Source organism: Astyanax mexicanus, chromosome 5 (genome assembly GCF_023375975.1).
Source record: "Astyanax mexicanus isolate ESR-SI-001 chromosome 5, AstMex3_surface, whole genome shotgun sequence".
Classification (NCBI taxonomy): domain Eukaryota; kingdom Metazoa; phylum Chordata; class Actinopteri; order Characiformes; family Acestrorhamphidae; genus Astyanax; species Astyanax mexicanus.
This window is the reverse complement of record NC_064412.1, coordinates 47,170,559-47,196,689: the sequence shown is the minus strand read 5'-3', so window position 1 is coordinate 47,196,689 and position 26,131 is coordinate 47,170,559. Positions and strand designations below refer to the sequence as shown.

At 37.9% G+C, this 26,131-nt stretch overlaps 1 protein-coding gene across 4 annotated transcripts; it reads right to left on the bottom strand.

Annotated features, from left to right (window-relative positions):
* Positions 1-1,236: 1,236 nt before the first annotated feature.
* tbc1d23 (TBC1 domain family, member 23) lies at positions 1,237-25,731 on the bottom strand. Of its 4 annotated transcripts, none has more exons than XM_007233622.4 (19): positions 25,641-25,731; positions 21,345-21,459; positions 20,178-20,283; positions 18,536-18,740; positions 18,180-18,303; positions 17,634-17,758; positions 17,448-17,494; positions 16,921-17,024; positions 14,997-15,119; positions 14,737-14,829; positions 14,192-14,362; positions 12,938-12,980; positions 12,441-12,547; positions 9,818-9,954; positions 8,834-8,878; positions 7,029-7,117; positions 6,129-6,264; positions 5,105-5,299; positions 1,237-2,472 (listed from the first exon to the last, which is right to left on the bottom strand). In XM_007233622.4, the coding sequence occupies exons 1-19, from the start codon at positions 25,676-25,678 to the stop codon at positions 2,388-2,390; spliced, it is 2,088 nt and encodes a 695-aa protein (XP_007233684.3). In that variant the 5' UTR covers positions 25,679-25,731; the 3' UTR covers positions 1,237-2,387. The 4 variants fall into 4 exon arrangements, with proteins under 4 accessions (XP_007233684.3, XP_049335302.1, XP_007233685.3 ...); XM_049479345.1 differs by lacking the exon at positions 25,641-25,731 and adding an exon at positions 23,595-23,731; XM_007233623.4 differs by lacking the exon at positions 8,834-8,878.
* Positions 25,732-26,131: the final 400 nt, after the last annotated feature.

Below are 26,131 nucleotides of genomic sequence, written 5' to 3'. Positions count from 1 at the left end.
TGATGTGTCTTGATACAGTACTCTGGAAACAGCCTATTCATTCAGAAATCTCTTTCTGTGTCTTACGCTCTTGCTTTAGGGTGTCAATGATGGACAGCAGTCAGGTCGGCAGTCTTACCCAAGATTGCGGTTTTGAGTAAGGAACCAGGCTGGGAGTTTTTAAAAGCCTCAGGAATCTTTTGCAGATGTTTAGAGTTAATTCGTTGATTCAGATGATTAGGTTAACAGCTAGTTTAGAGAACCTTTTCATGATATGTTATTTTGTGAGATAGGAATGTTGGGTTTTAATGAGCTGTATGCCAAAATCATCAGTATTAAAAAAATGAAAGGCCTGAAATATTTCAGTTGGTGTGCAATGAATCTAAAATATATGAAAGTTTAATTTTTATCATTTCATTATGGAAAAGAACTGTAAGAGGTTTCAACAGGATAGTAGTGCCTCCCTTACTTACAATAATATTTATTTCCCAAAATACTTCCATCTTAATATATAATTATATTCACACCTTTTCTGCTGCTGCTACCTTCAAGTCGTCCATCTTGAAAGTTCATACTACGACTTTTTAGCTTGTATATACAACATGATATCTGTTTAAGAGGTTTGGTCAGAAATAATACACTGTTTTGATTTCGTTAACTTTTATTTTTCTATTTTCAAAAAAGAGCAAGTATATACAAACAGAGTAAAGTATGAGCATTATGTTAGCAATATATATCACATATTCCATTTTCTCCCCAATTTGGAAGGCCGATTACCCCACCCACTTTAGTAATGCTCCCGACACTAGGAGTGTGAGGACAAGTGCATGCCAAGCATGTGAAGCCAGACGCGCCTCTTGTCCAACAGCCACCAATCAGTGCAGCATCACTAGGAAGCATCACAACACACTCGGGGGAAAGCACTGGATGTGCAGCTCTGATACATCAGATAACAGACTTCTGTACCAACCAGCATCACAACAGGAGTGATGAGGGAAGAGAGCGCCACCTACTGAACCCACCCAGAGAGAAAGAGCATGGCCTACTGTACTCTCTCTCAGACTCCGGCTGCTGATGGAGAAACCGCATCATCTGGGATTTAAACCAGCGATCCTCAGATCATAGTAGCTGCACCTTAGTCTGCTGGACCACTCAAAGGCCCTATGTAAATGAATTTCCTTGTATTAATAAATATCATTAGCATGTTTCTGATTTAATTTCATGTGTAAGGGAAAGTAAACAATTAAAAAAACAGACTGAAGCAATAAAAAAAGCCTTTTTTTATTGACGCCCCAACTCATAACTTTTTTTGTTTCCCACTTTTACATACCCATTCGAGTTTGCAGTGGTGTTCACGTGCACTCATCTCGTAATTATGATATTTCCGACACGACTTGAAGGCAGCATAAGTGTATGCCGCATGTTGCCTGGAGTATTGTGCAGTTCTGTGATTACAGTACAGTATTAAGGGCAACAGCCATTCCATAACAACATATCCAATACCATCCATCACCGGGTTTTTGTGCTCTCCCCAGTTGTGCTCCCCCACAAAAAAAAAAGCATGGAATATACAACACAGCGTCCGTTTTGTGGTCCTGAATTCCCGGGTGGGCCCGGGCGTCCTCTCAGGCATAAATACGTAAATACTGCTCTGACAATTATCATAATTCTTTCTCCATACCCCATCAAAATAAAAAAACATACTGCAGCAGTTAAATGGCTAAATGACAAGTCGAGTAATATTCATAAATTAACCTCAAAAAATTAAACACTGAGCGTTTTCCTGGAGTGGACACCCCCCCTGTACCCACCCCCCACCCCAAAAGTCTTTTTTCTGTGTTATTTAATCTCACCCTGGGGTTCCCCTCGAGTCCCTTGTATAAAAACAGTGGATTAGGATTAAGGCTTGACACAGAAACCCAAACTGAGACGACGAGTCCAGCGTTTACCTACAGGGTGAGATCTGATTTCCTCCATATATAAACAATAACATGAGCTGAAGGCTACTGACACCAGGCTTCAGACGTCCCAAATTCCCGGGACAGCCGCCAATCTGACGAGTGTGTTTAAGCCCAGCGTCCCGAAGAGGCCCAAATACTGAACGTCAGTACTGTCCTGGAAAAAGGGAGAAAAAAAGGAAGGGGTGGTGAAAAGAAAGAAATTTAGAAAGAGAGAGAGACAGAGAGAGAGAGAGAGAGAGAGAGAGGAAAGAAAGAGAGAGAGAGAGAAACAGGAATTAGGGTTTTGGAACAGAGGTTCAGTCTGATAACGAGTCTGATATTGAGTTTGGAAGCAGTCCATCCTCTTGGCTCCTCTCTGCATCACTCTGCCGTTCGGTCCGGGTTCGAGCCATGGCAGTCTCTCCTCTCTCTGGTGGGCGGAGTCCAGTCTGTGCACCGTCCACATATTTATGAGCTCTCCAAAGCATCCAGCACCTTCATGATCTGCTGTTTAATGGCCTTCGTGGCGTCGCCTGCGTTCGGGATCAAATACCTGCAACAGAGAGACCGGAAAGTTAGAGGTGTGTCATATCATATCGTACGCAATAATATCGCCAACATTTTTAAATATCGTAAATTATATTATACCCTGAAATATCGTACCATATCAACCACCCCTAATTATCATGAGGGTACAACTTTTTTACTGTTCTTAGCAAAATAATAATTTACACTGTTCACATTTCCTATTATATATCTACTAGAGACAGATTATATCTGTTCAGTATCATTTATTTTACTTTAATCCTGAATATATGGAGATATATGGAGTACATTATTAGTATCATGACATTCTGCATCATTGACTTCTTCTACAAATCTGATAAAATTATTTTAGTTTTTAATAACTCAATGTGCAATATGTATGGAATAATAAAATTTAATTTTCATTTTGTTGCAGTAGTGTATTCTTTCAAATATTGTGATATTATTTTAGGGGCATATCGCCCACCTCTAGTTATAGCTATTGTAGTGTTATGATGTTATCATTATGCATAGAGCTGTGTATTAGCAAGAACTCAGCGATTTAAAAAGTATCATGATACAGGGGTTATGATTCAATACAACGTGATAGATTGTGATACTGTACACAAGGCGATATAATGCGAAAAAAAATCATAGTATAAACGCACACTTTTATATTCATAAAATCTGAGTAAAATCAATGTTTTTATCCAATCAGAACAGTGCACTCTCAAGACAGCCTATCAGCAAATCTTTGGATGTAAACCATTTGTTGAAATTTGATCCCGTTCTTGACATTATTGCAAAACAAAAGATTGTCTTACTTTGGCGCATTGATATTTTCTTACACCCCTAGTTCTGTATTTGCATTTTGAACCATTTCTATATTACTATTACTATAAATAACTAAACACTTTCATTAAAACTACCTGGGATACCATAGCAACCACCATAGCAGCTGACTATGAACCACTAAACTACTCTACATAAACTACCTGGAATACCATAGCAACCACCAAGCGATACATCACAGAAATTGACCATGAACCACTAAACAATTCCACATAAACTACTTGGGATACCATAGCAACCACCAAGCGATACATCACAGAAATTGACCATGAACCACTAAACAATTCCACATAAACTACTTGGGATACCATAGCAACCACCAAGCGATACATCACAGAAACTGACCATGAACCACTAAACAATTCCACATAAACTACTTGGGATACCATAGCAACCACTTAGCAACACCACAGCAATTAACTATTTAACCACTAAACAATTCTATAGAAACTACCTGGGATACAATAGCAACACCATAGCAAATTCCTAGCAAAACATAATCACCTGCAAGAATCAGATGTATTATACTGTAATAAAATTCAATATAGATAATAACTTTGTACTTCCAAAGGTATCAAAACCCCTGACTTATCCAGCAACAGATACAACATGCTGAATAAATCAATCAACAGTGATTACCTGCATATATTTAATTTATGTCTGAGTCGAATAAAAGCAGTACAGGTGCTGAATGTGGTGTGATATAATATGATGGACTCAGCATGTCTGAAAACAACGTAGTCAAAACACTGAGAGCTGAGAGAGATATCTGTGGTACAGAGACTCTACACCTTCCATAAACCTCCACCTATCAGCCCTCAGCATCTCTCCACCTCTATCTCAGCCAGGAGGTCCTATCTCTACCCCCTCCCTCAGGGTGTGGCTCTCACACATCATCACATTTACTTATAAAATAAGATTAAGATTAAACTATCAAATTATTCTATATTTAACACCAATTAATGTAATTAAAAAACAAATTACTAATCAAAAATGATCTGTGTGGAGGGTGTAGCATTTCAAAATATTTATATTTTATATTTATATTTATATTTACATTCAATATGTGATAAACAACATAAATAAAGACTACATAGGTTTTTAATGGCAGAATACTGGAATTACTGCGATACTTTAGCTCTATAGCGCGATTAAACCCCAAAATTACGTTTTTCTATATGTGTTTTTTATGATAGTGCCAGAAACCCTAAGACAACATGCTGGAGAAAGTGTGGAGCACAAATTTGAAACCATACTCACATATTTTGACTGCACTAAGCTAAGATCTTATTGGAAGGGTGTATACGATGCTCTTAAAGTGTGTTAAAAGAATATCCCATAATATCCTCTGGTGGGATTACTTTGAGTTATATCTGATTGTGTAAAGGAACTGCTAATTCATCCAAAAGATACAAGATGTCCATCAGATGGAGTAAATTCAATAATGCTTCAAAATGTTTTTTTCCTGCTGCAGATCTATTAATAAAGTAAAACATTTCTTTTTTTTTATTTTAATTACTTTCTTTTATATTCTGTTACATCACATTCTGATCTTATTTCATACCTTATTTATTTGGCTATGACTTATTTTTGGAGTGTATTTTTGTTGTTTCTGAAATTCAATGTGAAGAATGTATAATACAGAAAAAGAGTGCCTTGTATAAAACTATATTGTGATATGCTTTAAAACTAATAAAAAAATAGGGTTTAAAAATATTTGTTTTGACAAGAGTTATTGTAAAATACTGCAAAATAAACGGAATAATAAAAGATGGTTTGCTAAGCAAAGTGAGTCTTCTTTCGGGTACCTCTCTACAGCTACGATCTCCACCGCGGCTGCGTTGTTGTTGCCGAATTTGAACGTGATGAGTTCCGGATGCTTCTTTTTGGAGGTGATCTTTACCACAGAGCTTAAGGCCTGTCGGGACTGGATGTAGGCGAAGCCCTTCCGCGAGGCGATCTCTCTTAGACAGTACATGTGCGTCGCCGTGATCAGGAGGTGGCTGTGGAACACAAATGATATTGACTGATAGGTGATATGGTAAAATAGGATATCACAATATTTAAAGACATTTTTACAAAACAAAAAAAATATTAACCATTATGTTTTGAAGACAAAACGCATCAGTACTTGATTCTTTTGTGCATAGCACAGTGATTTTTATTACTTTTATGTAATTAAATATACAGTTGGGTCAGTGGTCTTTAAGCACTAAACGTATCCTCGACGTATTGTCTTTACAAAAAAAAAAAAAAAGTACTGCAATACATTAAAATTTTGTCATATTGCAGAACTCATTTATATATGGAGACATGTTCTCTGTTATCTGACTGATATAGGAGAACATCCTGCTTGCCAAGAAGTGCCAGCAAAGGTTTTATAGGCAAGTCAGTTAACTCATCGACCATCTTTTGCAAAATGGGCAGTTAATCCATTAGTTTTAACAGAGACAGGCCAAAATACTGAAAACTAAAGGCCAAAATATAGTTTTTAACAACATAGTTTACATCAGTGATTAAAGCCTGAACAGCTAATGAACAGTTTGTAACACTTGGATCAATCACTAACTTCTACTACACCTTAACTTTAAGTACAAATATTAATATTCTGTTACAAGAAAAGTGTTGCTGTGGTTTAAAGGTAGAGTTTACCTGTTCACACTGAGGGACTTTTATTCTAAAATAATGCCCTGAAGTATGCCTTGTGTATTTTATTGGCAATATTATATGATGAAATACAACTTATACATTATTATGGCTAAATGATTACTGATGATAATTATATTTTATGATAATTATATAATATAATTTGATATATTTCATTTTTCTCACCTGGGGAACATGTGTCCAGTCTCCTTCACCTCGTTACAGGGAATGTGGTGCTTCACATCTGGCTTATTGATCCACGTCTGTATGTTTACTATCTCTTTGCGGTCGTCATCCGACATCGAGGAGCTATCAATCTCATCTGGGCAGAAACAGCGAGTTTTAGTGCACATTTACTGCCTATAATAATGATTTATATGATCACAAACATTAATATATGACAAATATAACCTGATAAATACAAAGACAGTTTTTAAATGATAATTTCATTTATTAAAGCAAAAAATCTGATGAGACCAAGCTGGCCCTATGTGAAAAAGTAATTGTCCCCAAGTTATTAGGTTTAGAGGAGAAATTACTTTTTCACATAAGGCCAGATTTTTGCCCATAATAAATCAAATTATTGTTTAAAAACTGATCTTTATATTTACTCAGGTTATTTTTGTCTGAAATTAAAATGTTTGTTAATCTGAATATATACATTGGGTTATTCACTGATTGGCCAAAACATTAAAACTCCCCAATATACAGTAGATCCCCCTTGTGCTGTCAAAACTCATATCTCTGATCTGATACACTAGCCCTTCTGTAGGATAGGAACAGAACGACTAGTGCCGTAGTAATCAGTGGGCCTTGGGTGACGATGACCGATCACAATATAAGCCTCTACAAGACCTGTCTTCATAATAAGGCCCTTATCAAAGTTATAATTTTTGTACACATACACCTGCATTTAAACAAATTACCTTTAAGAACTGACAATACACTCGCTGGCCAATATGCCTCATAATGCCTAACAAATCTAAACCCCACCTCGAGAACAAGATAATTGTACTGTAATTGTAATTGTATATTGGACTGGCTCCTGAAGCTAGGTTAACTCATTTACAACCAAAAATTGTATACCTGTGTCGTATTCCTCTTCATCACCAATGCTGAACACTGGCTTCACACCTCGATACGGCTTACCCACTCTATCACTGCTGCTCACATGCCTGTAAAACAACACAATATTACATGATGAGTCCCAAACACACACAGACACATATACATATATATATACACACACACACACACAGACGCAGCTGTGCAGTTATACATACAGCGGTAGATCTGGGAGTAAAACAGGTGAGTAGTGTTAGTCTGAAGAGAGGTTAATAAATAAGCAGTGATACCCAGAATGATAACCAGTGTTCACAGGTCACTTTGGTCATCATCCTGTCATTAACACTGACCCCCCCTAACTCAGAGTGGAGCAGACACAGCGGGGGTTTCTGGCATTAAACACTGAGAGAGACAGGTGGGCCATGTTAGAACTGGCACAGCGACAGAGACCGACAGGATGACAGCAGGAGATTTAGAGAAGATTTCTAATGCAACAATGTACAATTATTAGAGACACTCAAAACATTTATGAAAAAAGCTAATAGAAAAGAAAAATTAATATTCAAATGTATATAGTCTTTTTATATAGTTAGATTTTAAAAACAGACAGCACCACTTAATGTGATGCACAAGTTATTGTTTCCTTTACATTCAAGTAATTTTTTACTAATAATAAGCAACCCCACATAAATGCGTTTTTCACAAGTTTCTGACAGAAACAAACATCTACTGAGATTCATTCTGGCAGCTTCAATATGTAAAGATGTATATATGTACAATCTTGATGATCTCATATTTAAAATCACATTAAAACAGTAATTTGATTAATCAAATTAATTCATTATTGTTTACTTCCTTTGTCTCACTGTCTGATTACTGAGTATTTGGTGTTTTCCCAGTATGTGTTTAGCTGCATCCAGGGGTTAAACATCAACAATACTGTAACAATACTCTTACCTAATGTAACTAAAGCATACAAAAATGTTGTGTATATAAACTATATTAACAAACAACAGTTTTATTATAGTATTACTATAGTATTTTATATTTCAAAAAGAAAATACGAATAACTAAGATAAAAATCACGAAAGATTTAACAATTTTGAAAAACTCCTGCAGATTCCTGTTCCATCACACCTCCCGATCAATCTAGTCATCAGTCTTTAGACGAGTGTTAGATTTGGGTTGGAGGTGAAACCTGCATGGGGGTTGGTGAGCACTGGTTTAGAGAGTGCTCGAGTCTGATTTAATCCTTGGCCATATAGACATATTAATATTATTTTTTGTCGCCAATGTATCAAAAATGAAAGTGATTTGATATATCACAATATCAATTTGACCCACTCCTATTTGTCAGGCATTTACAAATGAGCAGCAATGTTGTAAATATATACTACTATGTAATCACACAAAACAAAGACTCTTTCACACAGATTCGAAATTGTATGGACTGCGACTGTGTAAATATTTATATTCGGATCCTGTGCTACTTCCTGCGTTGTCAGATGTGCTAAAATCAGGTTGATCAATCAGAGCTCCAGTTTTTATGCCCCAAATGTGCAGCAACCAAAATTGCTGTTTATTTTGTCAGAAAACAGTTAAAGAACTACACCTACAGAAAGAGCTGGATGCTAATAAATGCAAGAGTGTTAGTGAGCTACAGTACATGCGTGAGTAAAGGAGGGCAGGTTAGGCCCCGCCCCTATGCCCCTCTGCAGAGAGTCGAGCCAGAAGGCCAGGCAGTGCCAGCCTGTAGGGGCATGTTGCGGGCACAATGACCAGTGACACTCATGCTGGTAAGGTTAGAGACAGACACGGGCTCTTACCGATCAGGAATCCCCTTCTCAGGCCAGGGCAGAGTGAAAGATATTCTAGTGTGGAATAACAGGGTATGAACGGGGAGGAAAGGATTAACACCACACAACAAACACAAGGGTGGCGAGAAATTAAATAAACAAAATTATTAAAATTATGAGTGAGTAATTGGTTACTGTTTTAACCAATGACCATATAAAAGCAAGGACAGCACAATAAGTGTCGAAACTGAAGCCACCACAGGTTTAGTGCCTCTTCTGGCTGGTTGCTGTACGCAGTGTAGCTCAGTCCATGCACTTTTTTCATCTTATTTTTCTTCTCTAAACTCTTTCCATTCCAGCAGTTAGTTTGCCCTGGGCTAACATTTCCCCTTTTTTATTTTTTCCCCAGAAATCAGTTTATAACATTATTTTGCTAAATCATAAGAAAGCGTGCCAACAAATGTTTACACAGCGTTGGCTAGAACAGACCAGTTATCTGTATTAGATGGAATACACCACACTTTTATTGTTACTTATACTGTAAACTTGAACTGTTAATTACACTTACTGGATAAACTGGGAATACCGGTTCGGTTTCTGGTTCTTTAGGCTGCACTGTAAACTCAATAAAGGAGGTCTGAGACACCAAACTTATTTTGGGAAAAGGGGGCGGTTCCAGGAAATTAGTAGGGGCTTGTCTGGATCTGCCTCTGGTCTCTATGCTCAGATTTAAACTTGACATTATTGTGAATAATTTTGGCTTTATTTCTATAGAATAGGAAGAAACCGAACCATGGTGTCCATGCTTATATACATTTCTTGGTCTGAAAAAAGGTTTACCCTGCAGTTTGAGGATAAAATAATAAAACAACAAAAATATAAAAATTGTGTAAAATAATTAGGTTATAGAAATTAAGGCTTCAAGGTGCTTCCAGAGACAAAGGGAAAAAGGAAAGGGATTTTAGCAAGAACTAGGAAAAAGAGATGTGTAAGTGGTATATAAGTGGTCCTTACCTCTCCACAGGTGTGGATGTGTTCTCAATAAAGCTGATCACCTTCTCCTTTACATTAACTGACTTGGATTTGAGGGCGAAGGTCATTTTGTTGACTAGAGATTTGACACTTTTGTCTCCTGTGCTGTTCAGATCCCCCTGTATTAAATATATGAAAAATATACAATAAGCTAAGACAGAAAAACCATCACATACAGCATGGTGCTTCTGAAATGGTTCTGTATATTCAGTGTCCTGAACAATAAGTGATACCTCTGCTTAAACAAACCTGTCTACAATTCTAAATCAAGAGCATTGTAAGAGGAATAACCATATCGTGCTTGACAATGGCTTTCCAAAAAATGACTGAAAGCCACACTATGCAACATTTTTCAGTTAATCAATACATTTTATTCTGTTTTAGATTATTAAATAGGACATTACAAAAAAACTAAAGGTTCTCTCAGCTGCCCCCGTCTACAATAAAATGAATGTATGCTTATTTATGATTAACCAAAGAGTTGTAACATAAATGGATTTATTTATTTATTTATATAGTTTAAACTGAATACTTTTGAGCAGCCTTTTATGTTTGTAAGAAGAATCAGCTAGTAAAAGCATGGAATCAACAAATAACACTTGCAGTTACTGTAGATGTCCATTAGGTGGCAGCAAATCAATAGTTTTGTAACACACGCTATAACACCACCATTACTATTACTAGGGGTGTGCCATATTGTATCAAACACAATATATTGTGGCACATTAATATGACATGATTTTAAAAATCTATATGGTGACAGCAGTATTCTGTATTAGAAACAGTCTATTATTTACTGTGAAGCCTGAAGGATATTTTGTATAATTGTTTATGTTTGCAATTTATGTGTATACACCAAATATTCTGCACATCAGTATTCTAATAGATTTTTGGCTACTTATTTTTGTTACATTATTTATTTTGTTACACTTACTATTTTATTCAAAATCTCAGTTATAAAAGTAAGTTACTGTTATTTACAAAATAGACAAGGCAGGCCTCTGAACAGCTATATCCAAGCTTTACCAGGGAAAAAGAGGGGCAAAGCACACCCACGCCCACTTCCAGGACACTGCTGACACCCGGCGCATATGGCATGGCATCCAGGACATCACAAACTACAAGGCACATCCATATGCTTGCAATAATGAAGCCTCCATTCCACTACGCAAGGCTTTAAGCACAGAATGTCATGACAGCAAGGACGACCACACCTCCAAATGACCAGGCACTGTGCCTGTCCTCAGCTGATGTGCAGGGACCTCGACTTAAAGTCAATCCGCGGAAAGCCCCAGGACCAGACAGCATACCTGGCAAAGTGCTCAGAAGATGTGCAGAACAGCACTCAGATGTTCTTACAAATATTTTCAACATCTCTCTGAGCACTGCTGTTATGCTAACGTGCTTCAAGACCACCACCATCATTCCTGCCAGGGAAGTCCCAAGTGTCCTGCCTTAATGACTACCATCCCATTGTATTAACTCTCATCATCATGAAGTGCTTTGAGAGGCTGGTCATGAGGCACATCAAAAACTAGCTGGACCCACTGCAGTTTGCATATCGTCCAAACCAACCAACAGACGATGCTGTAGTTGGCCTCATCAGCAGGAGGTGCAGTGGCTAACGGACTGGTGCAGAACCAACAACCTATCTCTAAACGTGGATAAAACCAAAGAGATGGTTGTTGACTTCAGGAAAGCTCCAGGTGTCCACCACCCTCTAAACATCAACGACTCTCCTGTGGAAATTGTGAAGAACACCAAGTTCCCCGGTGTTCACATTGCAGAGAACCTCACCTAGTCCCTCAACACCAGCTCAATAACCAGGAAAGCCCAGCAGCGCCTCTACTTCCTGTGGAGACTGAGGAAAGCACATCTCCCACCTCCCATCTACCCTCCATCTCTGAGATCTACACCACACGCTGCATCCGCAAAGCCACCAGCATTGTGGACGACCCCACCCATCTCTCACACAGACTCTTCACTCTGATGCCGTTCCACTACCAGACTCTGCAACAGCTTCATCCACCAGGCAGTCAGACTCCTCAACACAGAGAGACGGAGCTGATCCCCCACCCCTCACCACACCCCCAACACACACAGGGATTGAACTGACCCACCACTCCTCACACTCAACACAAAAACTGCACTGTGCTCACCCATTACTCAACACACACTCCAACACACAGAAACTGAACTGTCTTTATCCCCATCAGCAATATTTGCTGCAAATTCTTATTCCACTAAGTACGGTATATTCTACCTTAGTAACTGCTGTGACCCTAGTGATGTATGACCTACATGTTACATATCTCTGCACCTTTTCTTCACCACGCACAATTCATTTGTACCATATCGGTACTACATTGTCCTGTCTGTTAAACACTCTCACGTCTGCTGTATTGTAGTGTCATAGTTTGTTCCACACTTGTTGCACGTTTGCACTTTATGTTGTCTACTGGTTTGTTGTTCCTTGTTGCACCATTACTGTAAGATGCAAATAGATTTTTGTGTTCTGCTAAATGTCTAAACATTTATTTTGGTTGCAATAGTATGTCTATACTTAAAACTTTCAGCGTTTTGCCACATCACCATTAAAACTCACGTCTGCTGATCCGAGGCTGCTATGGGATCCTGAAGTGCTGACGATCCAGTGAACGTAAACGTTGTCCGGACCCTCCACGTTAATGTCTGCCAGGTGCTGCTGCAGCGCTGTCCACAGACACAACATGGCAATTAGATCCCATTATTATACAAACTCACAGTCCTACTCCATAAATCACTCACTAACAATGAAATAAGTGTTCCTCCACTCAATACACATGATATGAAATGACCAAGCTACATTTGGTTGTTTTTTAAATTTTGGTAAATGTTGCAACTCTGTGAATGAAAGTTTATTCACTGTATTCTCACTGTCTCTGTAGTTCTGCTGGTACGGGTAATGTTATTTAGCTTAAATAAATTCCTGAACAATGTTGATGATAATCTAACAAACAACAAAGCCATAGAGGCTGGTGCACAATAGAGCATAAATATTTCTCTATCCCAAAACAAAACTTCTACGATGTACAGAAATAAAAGGCACACTGTTTTACTTACCCATGAATCCTCCTTTAGCTATGCTCACATATTCTTTGTTTTTCTGCCAAAAGCAAAAGAAAACAGAGAACATTATCTCAATTATTATAATATATGTATAAAGGTTTACAGACAACACTTCTCATGAATGCATTTACAATCTGAGTATGGTGGCACTGAGCCTCTTTTAGAATCAGTACATTAAATTATTGCCCCATTGTTCATGGCATATTTGTTTTAGTATAGTACATATAATACAGTTGTCTTTTACATTGTGGAAAATATATATATTTTTTTTCTTGGATATATATCTAATCTGTGTCACTGTTTCATTACCCTCAACAGTACTTTTGTAATTATCTGTGTAAAAGCTGTTGTGGAAATGTGATATAAAAATTAAACACTCAGAAGTTGCGCAACCATTAAATATTTTTCTTTTTATTACAGTGTTTGTTTACATGAGCTCAATGATCAGATTATTATAAAATTAGTCCAGTTCTTTTTACTATTTTTACTATTTTAGATCCTAATCCAAAGAAATTTAAGTATTCTTTTTACATGACCACTGTATAACCCACTAATCGAGGATAATCAGATTTAGTCAGTAATCCGATCAACGTGTTTACATGCACAGATAATAGCAAAACTCTGTGTTTATTAAGTCCAGCAATTATCAGATTCCTACTTTGCAAATCTGCTAATAATTTCACAGAATCATGTGATGCAAACTTCCTGCTGCTTCTCTTTGTGAACATGGACCGGCTTTAACACCAAATATGGATCTTTTTAGTAGAAAATAGCATTGCCCTTCTAACAACTGTTTCTATGTTACTGCAAAGACAGAGACAAGCTTTTATGTAGACATATTATTTAAAATTAGCTTAAAAATACAGTTAGCTTATTAATGCATTGATTACTGTGCTTAAATGTTAAATATATCTTAATTAATCTGTTAAATCATAGGTTTACTATATCTGCACTATTGACTATTACTGTACATCTGCACTCCCGGACACTCTAGCACTTCATTAAATGCCTACAGTTTTCTTTATGTAATTCCCACTTTTTCTAAGCCTTAATTAGAGAATGAAGTATATTGATCACACAACGACTTGAATAATTGAGTAACAGAAAGCAGAAATTCTGATCAGATTATGAAATGCCTTTAACACACAATGTGTTTAATTTATTTAATATTGTTTATTATTTTGGTCATGGCTGTTGGAAAGTCAGTTTAATGTTCCCTGATCTGTGTGTACTGGCTGTGTGTCTGACCTGCAGGAAATGAGCTAGCACCATGTTCATGTACATGTCCTCCTCCTCTCTCCCACTGCCCATAAAGCACAGGTGCTCCCCGCTGGCCACCGAGCCCGACTCCAGAGACTGCTTCTGAGCCTCTAGCAGAGACTTCACCGACAGCGCGAACTCCGCCGGGTTATGCAGCATCTGAGGTGAACACACACATACAGGCATGTGAGTGCATTACACAGCATATCTGCAGGTATAGGTAAATTCAATTTACAGGTTTTTGGTTATTAATTTTTTGTATCAATTAAACTATAAGTCAAAATAACCACTTTCACCAAAACTAAATTAGTTACTACATTAGTAGTAACCTTATTTCACCAAAATAGGGTTATGGGCAAAACTGATGTTATGCAACCGGAAAATCTTATATGTATATATATGGAATTTAAACATTTTCAAATGCAATGACTGAAAGCAAAGGTATTTACAGTTTCTCAGATAAACACACAACCTGATTACAGTGCACTCTGTCTCTGTGTTTAAAACACTGTGTGAAACAAAAAAAACCCTACCAGATCAGAGTCCAGGTGGAAAGCAGTGGACAGGTGTCCAGCATTGTACTGCTCTGCAGGGCGACAGTCCACTACGAAGAAGCGCACACCTTCCTAAAATCACAGCACATCTCACAAACTCATACAATCAATTTACATTACCCAGAATTCTACACCCATACAGAGGATACAAGGGTTAATTCTCTAACAGCAAAACACAGTGATTGTGACTCTGCTACATTTAAGAATTGCTGAGAAGAATCTGATGACTGTAAACTCACAGGTTGGAGCTGATTGGCCTGTAGAATCTCTGGCACAGATACGGGAAGACACAGAGCCTGACTTAGGTCCATATCCTCCTCCTTCAGAGCCACCAGACTGCTGCCAAACAGATTCTGATTCTCCTACAAACACACACACACAATATTTACATAACTATGTAACAGAATTTAAAAAATACATATTGATATTGCACTGCAAATTGTCGTTTTGCAATACTGTGTACATATTATGCAAAATATTAGTTTCATATTATTTTCAATGTAAAGTGGTGGATCATTCTGCATTGCTTAAACCCCACCCTCTATATGGCAGTAGTGTCATTATGTGCCACTGATCTGATTGGATAAAAAGAAATATTGTCTTTTATTCAGATGTTATAAATATGGTAGTGTGTTCTTTATACTATCATAGTTTTTTTCTAAAATTACTATCAAAGTACATTGGTGTAATAAAGTCTTTGCCCCCTTCCTGATTTCCTGATTTTTTGCATGTTTGTCACACTTAAATGTTTTAGAACATCAAACCAATTTAAATATTAGTCAAAGACAACACAGCTAAACACAAATTGATATTTTTAAATGAAGGTGTTTATTATTAAGGGAGAAAAAAAATCCAAACCTACATGGCCCTGTGTGAAAAAGTGATTGCCCCCTAAACCTAATAGCTGGTCCACCCTTAGCAGCAACAACTGCAACCAAGTGTTTGCGATAACCTGCAATGAGTCTTTTACAGCGTTGTGGAGGAATTTTGGCTCCACTTATCTTTACAAAATTTATGTAATTCCACCACATTGGAGGGTTTTCAGCATGAATGGCCTTTTTAAGGTCATGCCACAGCATCTCAATCAGATTCAGGTCAGGACTTTGACTAGGCCACTCTAAAGTCTTCATTTTGTTTTTCTTCAGCCATTCAGAGGTGGACTTGCTGGTATGTTTTGGATCATTTTCCTGCTACAGAACCCAAGTTCGTTTCAGCTTGAGGTCACAAACAGATGGTCGGACATTCTCCTTCAGGATCTTTTGGTAGACAGCAGAATTCATAGTTCCATTTATCACAGCAAGTCTTCCAGGCCCTGATGCAGCAAAACAGCCTCAGACCATCACACTACCACCACCATGTTTTACTGTTGGTATAATGTTCTTTTTCTGGATGCAGTGTTTCTTTTACACCAGATGTACTGGGACACACACCTTCTAAGAGTTCAACTATTGTTTGATCGGTCCACAGAATGTTTTATAACCCTTTCCAGACTGATAGATCTCAATTACATTCTTTCTCAATTGTTCCTGATTTCTTTGGATCTCGGCATGATGTGCAGCTTTTAAGGATCTTTTGGGGGACTTCACTTTGCCAGGCAGGTCCTATTTAAGTGATTTCTTGGTTGAGAACAGGTGGCAATAACCAGGCCTGGGTGTGGCAGGAGACAGTGTACTCAGGTGTCAGAAACCACAGTGACGGTATGTTTTAACAAGGGGGCAATCACTTTTTCACACAGGGTCATGTAGGTTTGGATTTTTTTTTCCTCCCTTAATAATAAACACCTTCATTTAAAAATAGCATTTTGTGTTTACCTGTGTTTCTTTTTCTATTTAAATTAGTTTGATGTTCCGAAACATTTAAGTGTGACAAACATGCAAAAAATCAGGAAATCAGGAAGGGGCTAACACTTTTTCACACCACTGTATATTGCGATATATTGAACCATAAGCCCTGTTTTGTGTTACCAAGGTCTTGCCAATACACAGTCCAATCTCAGAACATTATACAGACATTATTTACCACACCTCCATAAGAATCATTGATAATAATGATAATAATAATAATAATAATAATAGCAATGGCATAACCTGCTTATTTGAACAAAACTTTAAATAATACAAATATTCTAAAAATAATACTTTTACAAAAAATAGATTTGCTCACTTTTCGTAGAGAAAGGGGTGTCTTGCTTTGGTAATACTGTGCCAGCGAAAATAGATCCTCAATATCCTCAGCCTCCAGCAAACTCGGTGACTGCTCCAGCATTTCTACATACACACACACACACACACACTAATTTTACTCTTGTCTTTTTTATATATACACTACTATACCAAATATAAAGAGACAGAAACTGTCATTTACATTCCAACTATTGTTGTATTCCAGAACATTTGCCAGTAGCCAACCTTACTCAAATTCCTTACATTCTCTAGGTGTGTGCATTCCTAAGCTGTGCTCAAAGATAGCACTTCGAGTTCGCATGACCAATTTACATACTGCTGTCCCACAGCTTTTTGTATAATGTAATAAATCGTGTTTATATATTCAATTAGTTATTGTTTTATAAATGTTTTTGAAAGTGTTTTTGAAAGCACTTTTATAACAGACAAACTTTAGTTAGATTCCACCTCTTAAGTCTCTGGATATTAACACAATTTCTTTAAAAAGGAAAAAGACCAATAACTTACTCATGAGCTCCTCTCTACTGTCTCCCTCCTGCGCCAGGATCATGTCTCTATTAGTGCAAACAAAATGAAACACTTCACAAAACAGCACAGACCATAATCACAAAACTTCTATACAGAAATTACAGCACTGCTAAACCATGGCGGAGTAACTGCATACATTAAACAGTGTACTGACAAGTCACGCACTTGGCATTAACAAGAATGATGAGCATGAGGAAGAAGATGAGGAAGGGGTCGGCCTGCTGAAAGTAAACGTCCCACATGGCCTGGGTGACCTCAGGAAGACAATGGCTGGAGAACAGACTGCCCAACTACACAGAAACAATACAGAACATGACAATATTATATCACACTTAAGCCCCTTTCACACATACAGGGAAACCCATATGATACAATTTCAATCTCACTATGAGCAGCATAAAGCCGCCAACTGTGATGTACATCATCATCACACACCGCTTGGCTACAGGTTACTATAGATATAATGTTTGAGAAGGTAATGCCATGCAAATCGCAAGCACTACACAGTGCTTCTGCCCCATTCCTAAACCAAGCACATTTCCTGTAGTAAGAACGTATCTGACACTGCAAATCTCCAGCTGGACGCTACATGTGTAAATCAGCAGCTCGAGATAAAGACTGGAGCTGATTCTCTCGACTTCCTATTTAATTTAACATTGTTTTAAGAAATAACAGAATTTAATTGTGTATTACTGAAGAGAATAAACTGACCCAGTTCATGGCATAGGAGTCTGGTGTGATTTTTTTGGTGTCCAGGAATGAGCAAAGCTCAGGCTCGTGGTACTGCAGCAGTAGTCTGTACAGGTGGAACGGCCTGCCTTTCTGCACACAGTCTCTACAGACAACAATAAACAATAGGTCAGGTGAAAGGAAATGCAAGAGACATGGGAAATCCCAAACACCATTTACTTTATGAACAAAATGTAAAACACTACTACAGATAAACACCTGTTTTCTGAGAGCAATTGGAAAATGTCTTAATTCTGCTACCTCCACCAGGCATGTTAGTTTTACACATTCTACAGATATGTGAGCTTGATTAAGATCACATAAAAACACATTCATACCGGGGGATGTATTTGTTCATGACAGCATAGAAGCAGTTGTAGAGGTCACTTCGGGGCAGCTGAAGACCCAGCAATGGTTTTAGAAGGTGAGGCCAAGCCAGTTCTGCAGTGAAAGTTACATTTCTGGACTTGCAGTAGAAAGTGATCACCGCCTCAACGTCTGCCACCAGGTCACGCCCATCCTCCACAGGCAGAGCTAACTGATCTGCAGGGGTTAAGAACACAAGAACAGGAATTAGTCATCGCAGGTAATGCTCATTTTAAACAATATTGCTCTGCTGCAAGCTACAATAGATAAAAAAAATTTCAAAATAATATTAAATATTTGTTACAGCCCTTAATAACAGACTGTGTATTTTTGCATCACTTCGCTATAATGCAAAAAAAAAAAAAAACAGACAACCACTAATGGCTAACCTGAGCTAATTATTAATCAATCATTTCATTTTTGCTGCATGATTGTTGGTCTGTAATAACAGTTATTACAGACATTTACAACTAGGGCGGTACATTATTAAGTAACTTAACAGTAACTTTTATAACCTTCAGATATATACAGGTATATGGCCCACAAAAAAAATCATGATAAACAATTAATTCGTTTTTTGAATAATCGACTAATTGAAAAAAAATAATTGCTCAAATAATCAATATAAAAAAAAACAATAGGAGCGCCACATGTTAAATGTGTTGTGTAATTACACAACCTAAGCAGAGTAATCCATCTATAACATACCACCAGCAAACATACCACCAGTAGTTAGACAATAATTAATGTGTAACTTCACATTTATGACTGATTGTAGCCCTCAGTGAGCTTATAAGAGATTTGATCAAATAACGCTGCATGGGGACAAAGTCTGCTGTAGAGTCTGGCTGCCTTAGTGTCTCAGTCTTGCTTTGGGTGAGCCTGGAGGCTAAAGTCTGCCTGTCCCAGTGCAGAAATGAAGTTATTTTTCTGGGTTAGCTCCCTGCAGTGGCTGCTATACCCCAAAGTGCTGGAAATTCCCTGAATAGAATCAGTCTGCTGGAGTCAGACGGTTGTGGGAGGGTGGAGTTGGACAGGGTGATGAGTAAAGCACTGTGTGCTTTATCTATTCACTGCTTCCTTAAATCAGTGTTTTGTTAACTGCGTTAAAACTAACTATTACTGTTTTCATGGTCTTTGTACAGGAAGACACAACTGTTTCACTTTGGGAGCATGAAACAAATTCCTAAAAAAAAGTAAAAAAAAGCGGTATTTTAGTGTGCTGGTATCTAAATTTGGGCTGGGCAGTATTACTGTAATACCATAATGCATAGTATTAAACATTTTAACAGTATTTTTAAACAAGGACAATATTTCACAAATTTTGAAAAAACAACTATCATTTATGAAAGAAACTCAACTCAACATTCTGTAATTGGTCCAAACATCTGACACTGTGGTTTGTTGCACCTTTAACATCTGTTGTTTTGTTTCAGACCCAACTCAAAAGTTCAGTCCAAACAAGACCATAAACTGCCGTGTGAAACTAAAAGTAAATGTTCCAATGCTTGTATTCTTATAGTGTATGTGTTCTGTGGGTCTATGTATTGAGCATATAGAACAGTATGAAAGATAGTCTGCAGTTAAAAGAGAAATGTGATATAGATTATTTACCAATGAGCTGCTGGCATCTGTTGTGTATTAGCGTCTGTTCTGGCAGGTCCAGAGCTCCATCCCAGGAGGACAGACTGTCACCTTTACCTGCCACATTCAGAGCAATCTGAAAAAGAGAAAAAGCGCAAGAGAGAGGAAGCGAGTGATAAAACTCTTGCATCCGGACTGCAAAAAAATATATAAAATAAAAAATAAAAAATAAACAGAAGGACCAGTGAGTTTTTTTGGCTTTCTTGGTCACGTGACATCGCGTTCAGAAGCTCCTCCATTTCCACTGGCTGATGTGTTTACATGGATCCCCATGGAAACGTGCACCCAAAATGTAATTACAGTGCATGGCAGCAGACAAATACCTACTTTATTAAATGCGAGGAGACGAAACTCAGACATGTGGATCCAGAAGGGACTAAAATTACCGGAGGACCAGCTATCCTGATCCTCTTAGAATAGGGCTTAAAATACATACAGCTATACTGATTGCACAGGATTTTATTTAGGGGTTTAGGAGTAAAGGCAGCTTTACACTTTTGCACATCACAATTTTCTTATTTTATTTGATTAGAACTTTGAAAACCATGCATCATTTTTGTTCAACATTACAATAATGTGTTACTTTGTGTTGGTCATTTAAAATCTAAATAAAATACATTTGTTTTTGTGGTTGTAAGGTGATAACATGTGAAAAGTTCAAAGCACTCTATGTAGTGTATGTATATTTTATACACATCTTTCTGTAATTTTACCAGAACCTTTATTTTAATTGTAAGTATTTTCCCCACTGTTCTCATTTATTTTGTAAGGGCAGAAAATTTTAAGTGATTGGGGTGAGAGAGAATAAGGGTTGTGATGCTGTGATACTGCAGCTCAGGGCGTTTGATGACAGCCCTAGTGGAGGTCATAAAGCTGCAGTGTGTGGTGTGTCTCACTCGGCGCTGCCCGCTGTACCCGGATCAGATTTCTCTAATGAACAGTGGATCAATACCGAGGCTGTCTGCACCCGCAACCCGGTTACACAGCCTTTGCTCCCCATGCAGAGCTTCAGCACAGAGCTTTATCAGATCAGAACAGCATGCTGCCAACCGCGTGCTATGGTAATATCCATAATAGCGGTATGATGTGTAGATTATCTCATAATAATGTTGTACGGATGGCATACCATATACTTACCATCCAAAGCTTGGCTCTCTGAGGTGGTGGCAGGTCTCGGACCTGGATAATGCCATCCTCCTCTGTATCCAAATCACCAACTGCAGAGTCCAAAGCATCACCTAGGTCATGGTCCCTATAAAACACACACACACACACACACTTTTAAGAGAGCTTAAACTAATTTGGTCCAACTTTTAGATTGTTTAGTTAGGTGGACCAAAAGGACCAGAATGTGTTCTAAAGAAGAAATGTTCACAGTCTGGACGAGCTGAACCATGGTCTGATTGGTTTGCACTTTAAAACACATTTTTGTGCGGTCCAAACCAATTACAGGAAGTTAGGCTATCATCACCCTTTAAACAATAGAAAAAGAAAAAGAAGCGGTGTTGTGCGGGAATCTGATTCCCCTTGGTGTACAGGCGCATCATACAACAGTCTGGATACAACAGATTACACTGGTGATTCCTATATCTAATGTAACTGTAGATTAACCCTTTTTTAAAACATATATAAAAGGAATCCCGGGGGAAACACTCAATACACCAATCAGTGTGAAGTATAGGGAGACTCTGCCCACATAGTTGGTGATGTTAGCTTGTAGTTAAGTAGTTACGTGCACTTAGTCACTAAAATACAGTGCGAAACCACAACTAACCAGACTAAATGTACAGAACACAAAATTCAGACTTGATTCTACCTGGTTCAGACTTGGATATGTACATCATGTGTTTCAGGTGTTCTGCATGTTTCCATCAGTCTAAACAAGCTGCACTAATGCTCTATATGCTACATGAATGATATTTCTAGGACGAGAGTGTTCCACCATCTGCCAGGCTGCTACTGGGCTAAACAAAAATCCACTAACAAAGACGCTCCATCCCACATGCCTTCTGTCTCTCTCTCTGTCTGTCTTTCTCTCACACAAACACACACACACACAGTTGAGAAAACAATATCCATCACTCACAACTGACATCATCGTTCCACCATAATGGCAGAAACCTGAATGCCAACAATAGAGACGCCATTGTGGAGCTCAGGAGCAGAGTGGGAGGAGTCAGACAGCAGTCAGTGTTGACGGAGCAACAGATCTTCACATCTTCACATTCCTATACCCCTTCCTTAACCCAAAACATCAACCATCTAAAAGATAAAGCTGTGCCTGTGGAGCGTGAACAATTTAGCTTTACAGCAGCAGCACTGTATACATACACACACAAAACACATAAAAACACACACACAAACACGCACACAAACATACAAACACAAACACCCATCACAATAACAAGGTGGACATAAAGTGTGGATATATTGACGCAAAAAGGATTATAGTAAACATTACTACTGATATTTTATGGCACTAAAATTATACATATAATAATTGTTTATTACTACAGTTGTGTTGTGTTATAATAAAGTTAATTTAGTTTGGTTAAATTAACTAAATACAATTAGTAAAATTCTACATTTTGGCCATTCACATAAATGTGCTCTTCTCTGTAAGAAAACCTAATAGGCAATATTAAGCTCAGCAAAAATTGACTGCATACAAGTCCATATATTAAACAATAATATGACCAATCATGATTTAAAGTTAAAATACATGTTTTTAATTACTTATCTTTAATAAGTAATTAAGCTGATGTACATATATTCTAATTATTGTGACAGACCTATATGACACCTATCAAAACTTTAATTTATCCAGTGAGTAGGCCTGTCACAATAATTGCAATATCGATTTATCGTACAATAAATTAACATGATCTCAATTTTTTTTTCGATGATATCGTATGTATTTTTGTTCACACATACAACAGCTTCAATAACTGTGACTCCATACACACAGTGTGGACTAAAGTAGGTGAAGAATTAAGTATATCATTCACAAACTAAATAAAATAAATTATTGTTTAAATGTTTGTTGTCTTTAAAAAGTGTATAATTACTTTTTTCTAAGCTATTCTGTTATTAATAGTCTTAAAATTACAAAAATATTGAGTATCGCAATTATTTCTGGGACAATGTATCGTACACAAAAAATTATTATCGTGACAGGCCTACCAGTGAGCAAAACTCAGTTCAACTCAAATGTATTTCTATAGCAAATGTCACAAAGCAGCTTCATAGAGAAATAGGTACAAGCCTGTGCCATGTGTGTGTATTTAAGTAATTCACTCTAATCATAAAACACATCTATTCTGCAGAATCTTGTTATCCACTCCACAAACAACTGAGGATGTTTAGGGGCAGAAAGAAGACCTATACCGTATTAATACTGGATGAGGTGGGGAGCTGGGGATGAGGTGGGGACCTGGGGATGAGGTGGGGACCTGGGGATGAGGTGGGGACCTGGGGATGAGGTGGGGACCTGGGGATGCACATATCATTGATAATGTGAATGATCGTGACAGGCCTACACATGTACACACTCATTCTCTCTTCCTCCATTATATCTCCCTGAACTCTCCAGAGGAGTGTGTCCACACTTCCTGCCTACTGTTTTATATTCAGAAGAGGAAGACAACACATTGCATTGTACACAGCAGCTGTTGGCCTTCTGTCTACTTCCTGTAGTCTGGCTCATTAACACACATGCTAATCTCGAATCTCAGATACACACTGTATTTTTTTATCATACAAAAATACTTTTCATACGGTCCCAACATTTTCTAATTTAGGGTTGTATATGTATTACCAACAACTAATTCTTATACTTGGTAACTTATTCTTCAGGTATGGAAAGTGTGAATACTACTGCTGTAGTGAGTAAACACAAAAGAACTATCAGCACCGAATCACTGATATCAGCCTGTGGCTCCTCCACAAACAAGCTTGCAAAGAAGCAATAAAGCCCTGACATCAGACGGACTAGACTGACAGACAATATCACAATACACACAGGATATTAAGTGTTCAGAAAAATCTGGACGTGTGTTTGTGTCATTCAAACATGTATAAAGTACTTGAGATCCAGACTTGAGTAAAAGTACAAGTGCTCTTTTAAAAAAGTAAAACGTAGAATTTGAAGTGTTCTTTAAGCACCACACTTAAGTGGAAGCCCTATAGCCCTATTCAACATTTTTTGTGCTTAAGTATTGCAATTAGTTTATTTTAAAATGTACTACTCAAGTACTGAAAGTTATTCATTTTGTCTGCATGTCAAAACCTGTATTGTGATAATGTCTTTAAATATTGCAATATAATATTTTACCCTATCACCCAGCTCTATCAGCAAGTGATTACACGCATAAAAGGGGGTGGCTTATATACTGTTCACAATAAGGACACATTATTTAGACAGAGATCATAAAGACACTACAGTAAGACTGTAAATTACTGATTTCCACACTAGTGATTTGCTAAGAAGGTACTGAAGGCAGACCAATGACTGTGTAAATTATATTCAATAATATAATATAAACTTCTGACTGACAAAACCATAATCCCAATCACAACCTTTGATCCCAAGAGCTGATTTCTATCCATTCTTAGAAATGACAGAGAAATCAGTGCTCATATCTTTTTTTTTTTTTTTAGATTTTAACTAACGTTATTTAACTAAATCAGTTAAACTAAAAATAACGTTTAAAACGAAACACAATCACACGATCAGAATGACTGTCACAACTAACCACTGCTATTCCAGCTGAATCGATCACTTATCAGCTATTTATTTACACATTAGCCAGCTGTCAGTGGAGAGGGGTAATCCAGGTCCAGAAAGTAAAGATCCTGCCCAGGATTGTGTTCTGAACGCCTGAGCGGATCTGCTGCGGCTAAGCAACACACAGAAGAGCAAAGGAAGTAAGAACAAAATCCTGGGATGGATTCCTACACTCTGGATCTGGACTTCTTAACTCTGGATGTCTGTTAGCCAGGCAGCTAGCAGCTAAATCCTACATTTACCTCAGATTTCCTTAAGAAGTGAGGAGTAAAATACTAATAGGCTAACTCCGCCTGCTCTTCAAAGCTGCGCGACTCTCTGTTAAAAGAGACCAAAATGTATAAACACAGTTAAACCAGGCGCTGAAAACCCAGCCAGCTAGCTAACAAGCTAACTGTCTAGCTAAACAGCTCCACGTCTTCGTCCAGAGTCGCGAGGCCGGAGCTCAGTGGAGCCGCTGTCTGCGTCCCTCAGTCCGGCTAGCTGAAAGCACAGCACCGACGGGGCTAACCCGCTCAACCCCGCCGCCCTCACACCGGGTCACCCGGCCAGGACAGGCAGACAGCCCCCCCGGACCCCGCATGTTACAGAACCCCCCTCTGAGAGCCGGTTCTGACCCTAATAAAGCCCGGCGGACCGAACCTTACCAGCTGCCCTGAAGAACTTCCTCCACACAGTCCGCCATTGCTGCGATCCCGCTCCACGTCACAGCGGCGCGCGGGGGAGAGGCCCGCACCTGTTCACGCGCAGCACTGTTCAACTTCCAGTACAAACAACACATATATATCATCAGTGTTTACTGAGTTCATTCATTAATATTACACTGTTAAAAGTTTGGACAGAGCTTAAATTCAACGTTTTTTATTATTTAAAATTGTAAAAAAAAAATATTTAAAAGGTTCTGCATTGTAGATTAATACTAAATTCATCCGAACTATGAAGTGAAACAAAACAAGTGTTAAACAAACCAGACTACAGCTCTAGAAAATCAGTTTCTCTGATTTTGCTATTTATAGGTATATGTTTGAGCAAAATTAACATTATTGTTTTATTCTATAAACTATGGACAACATTTCTCCCAAATTCCAAATAAACATATTGTCATTTAGAGCATTTATTTGCAGAAAATGAGAAATTG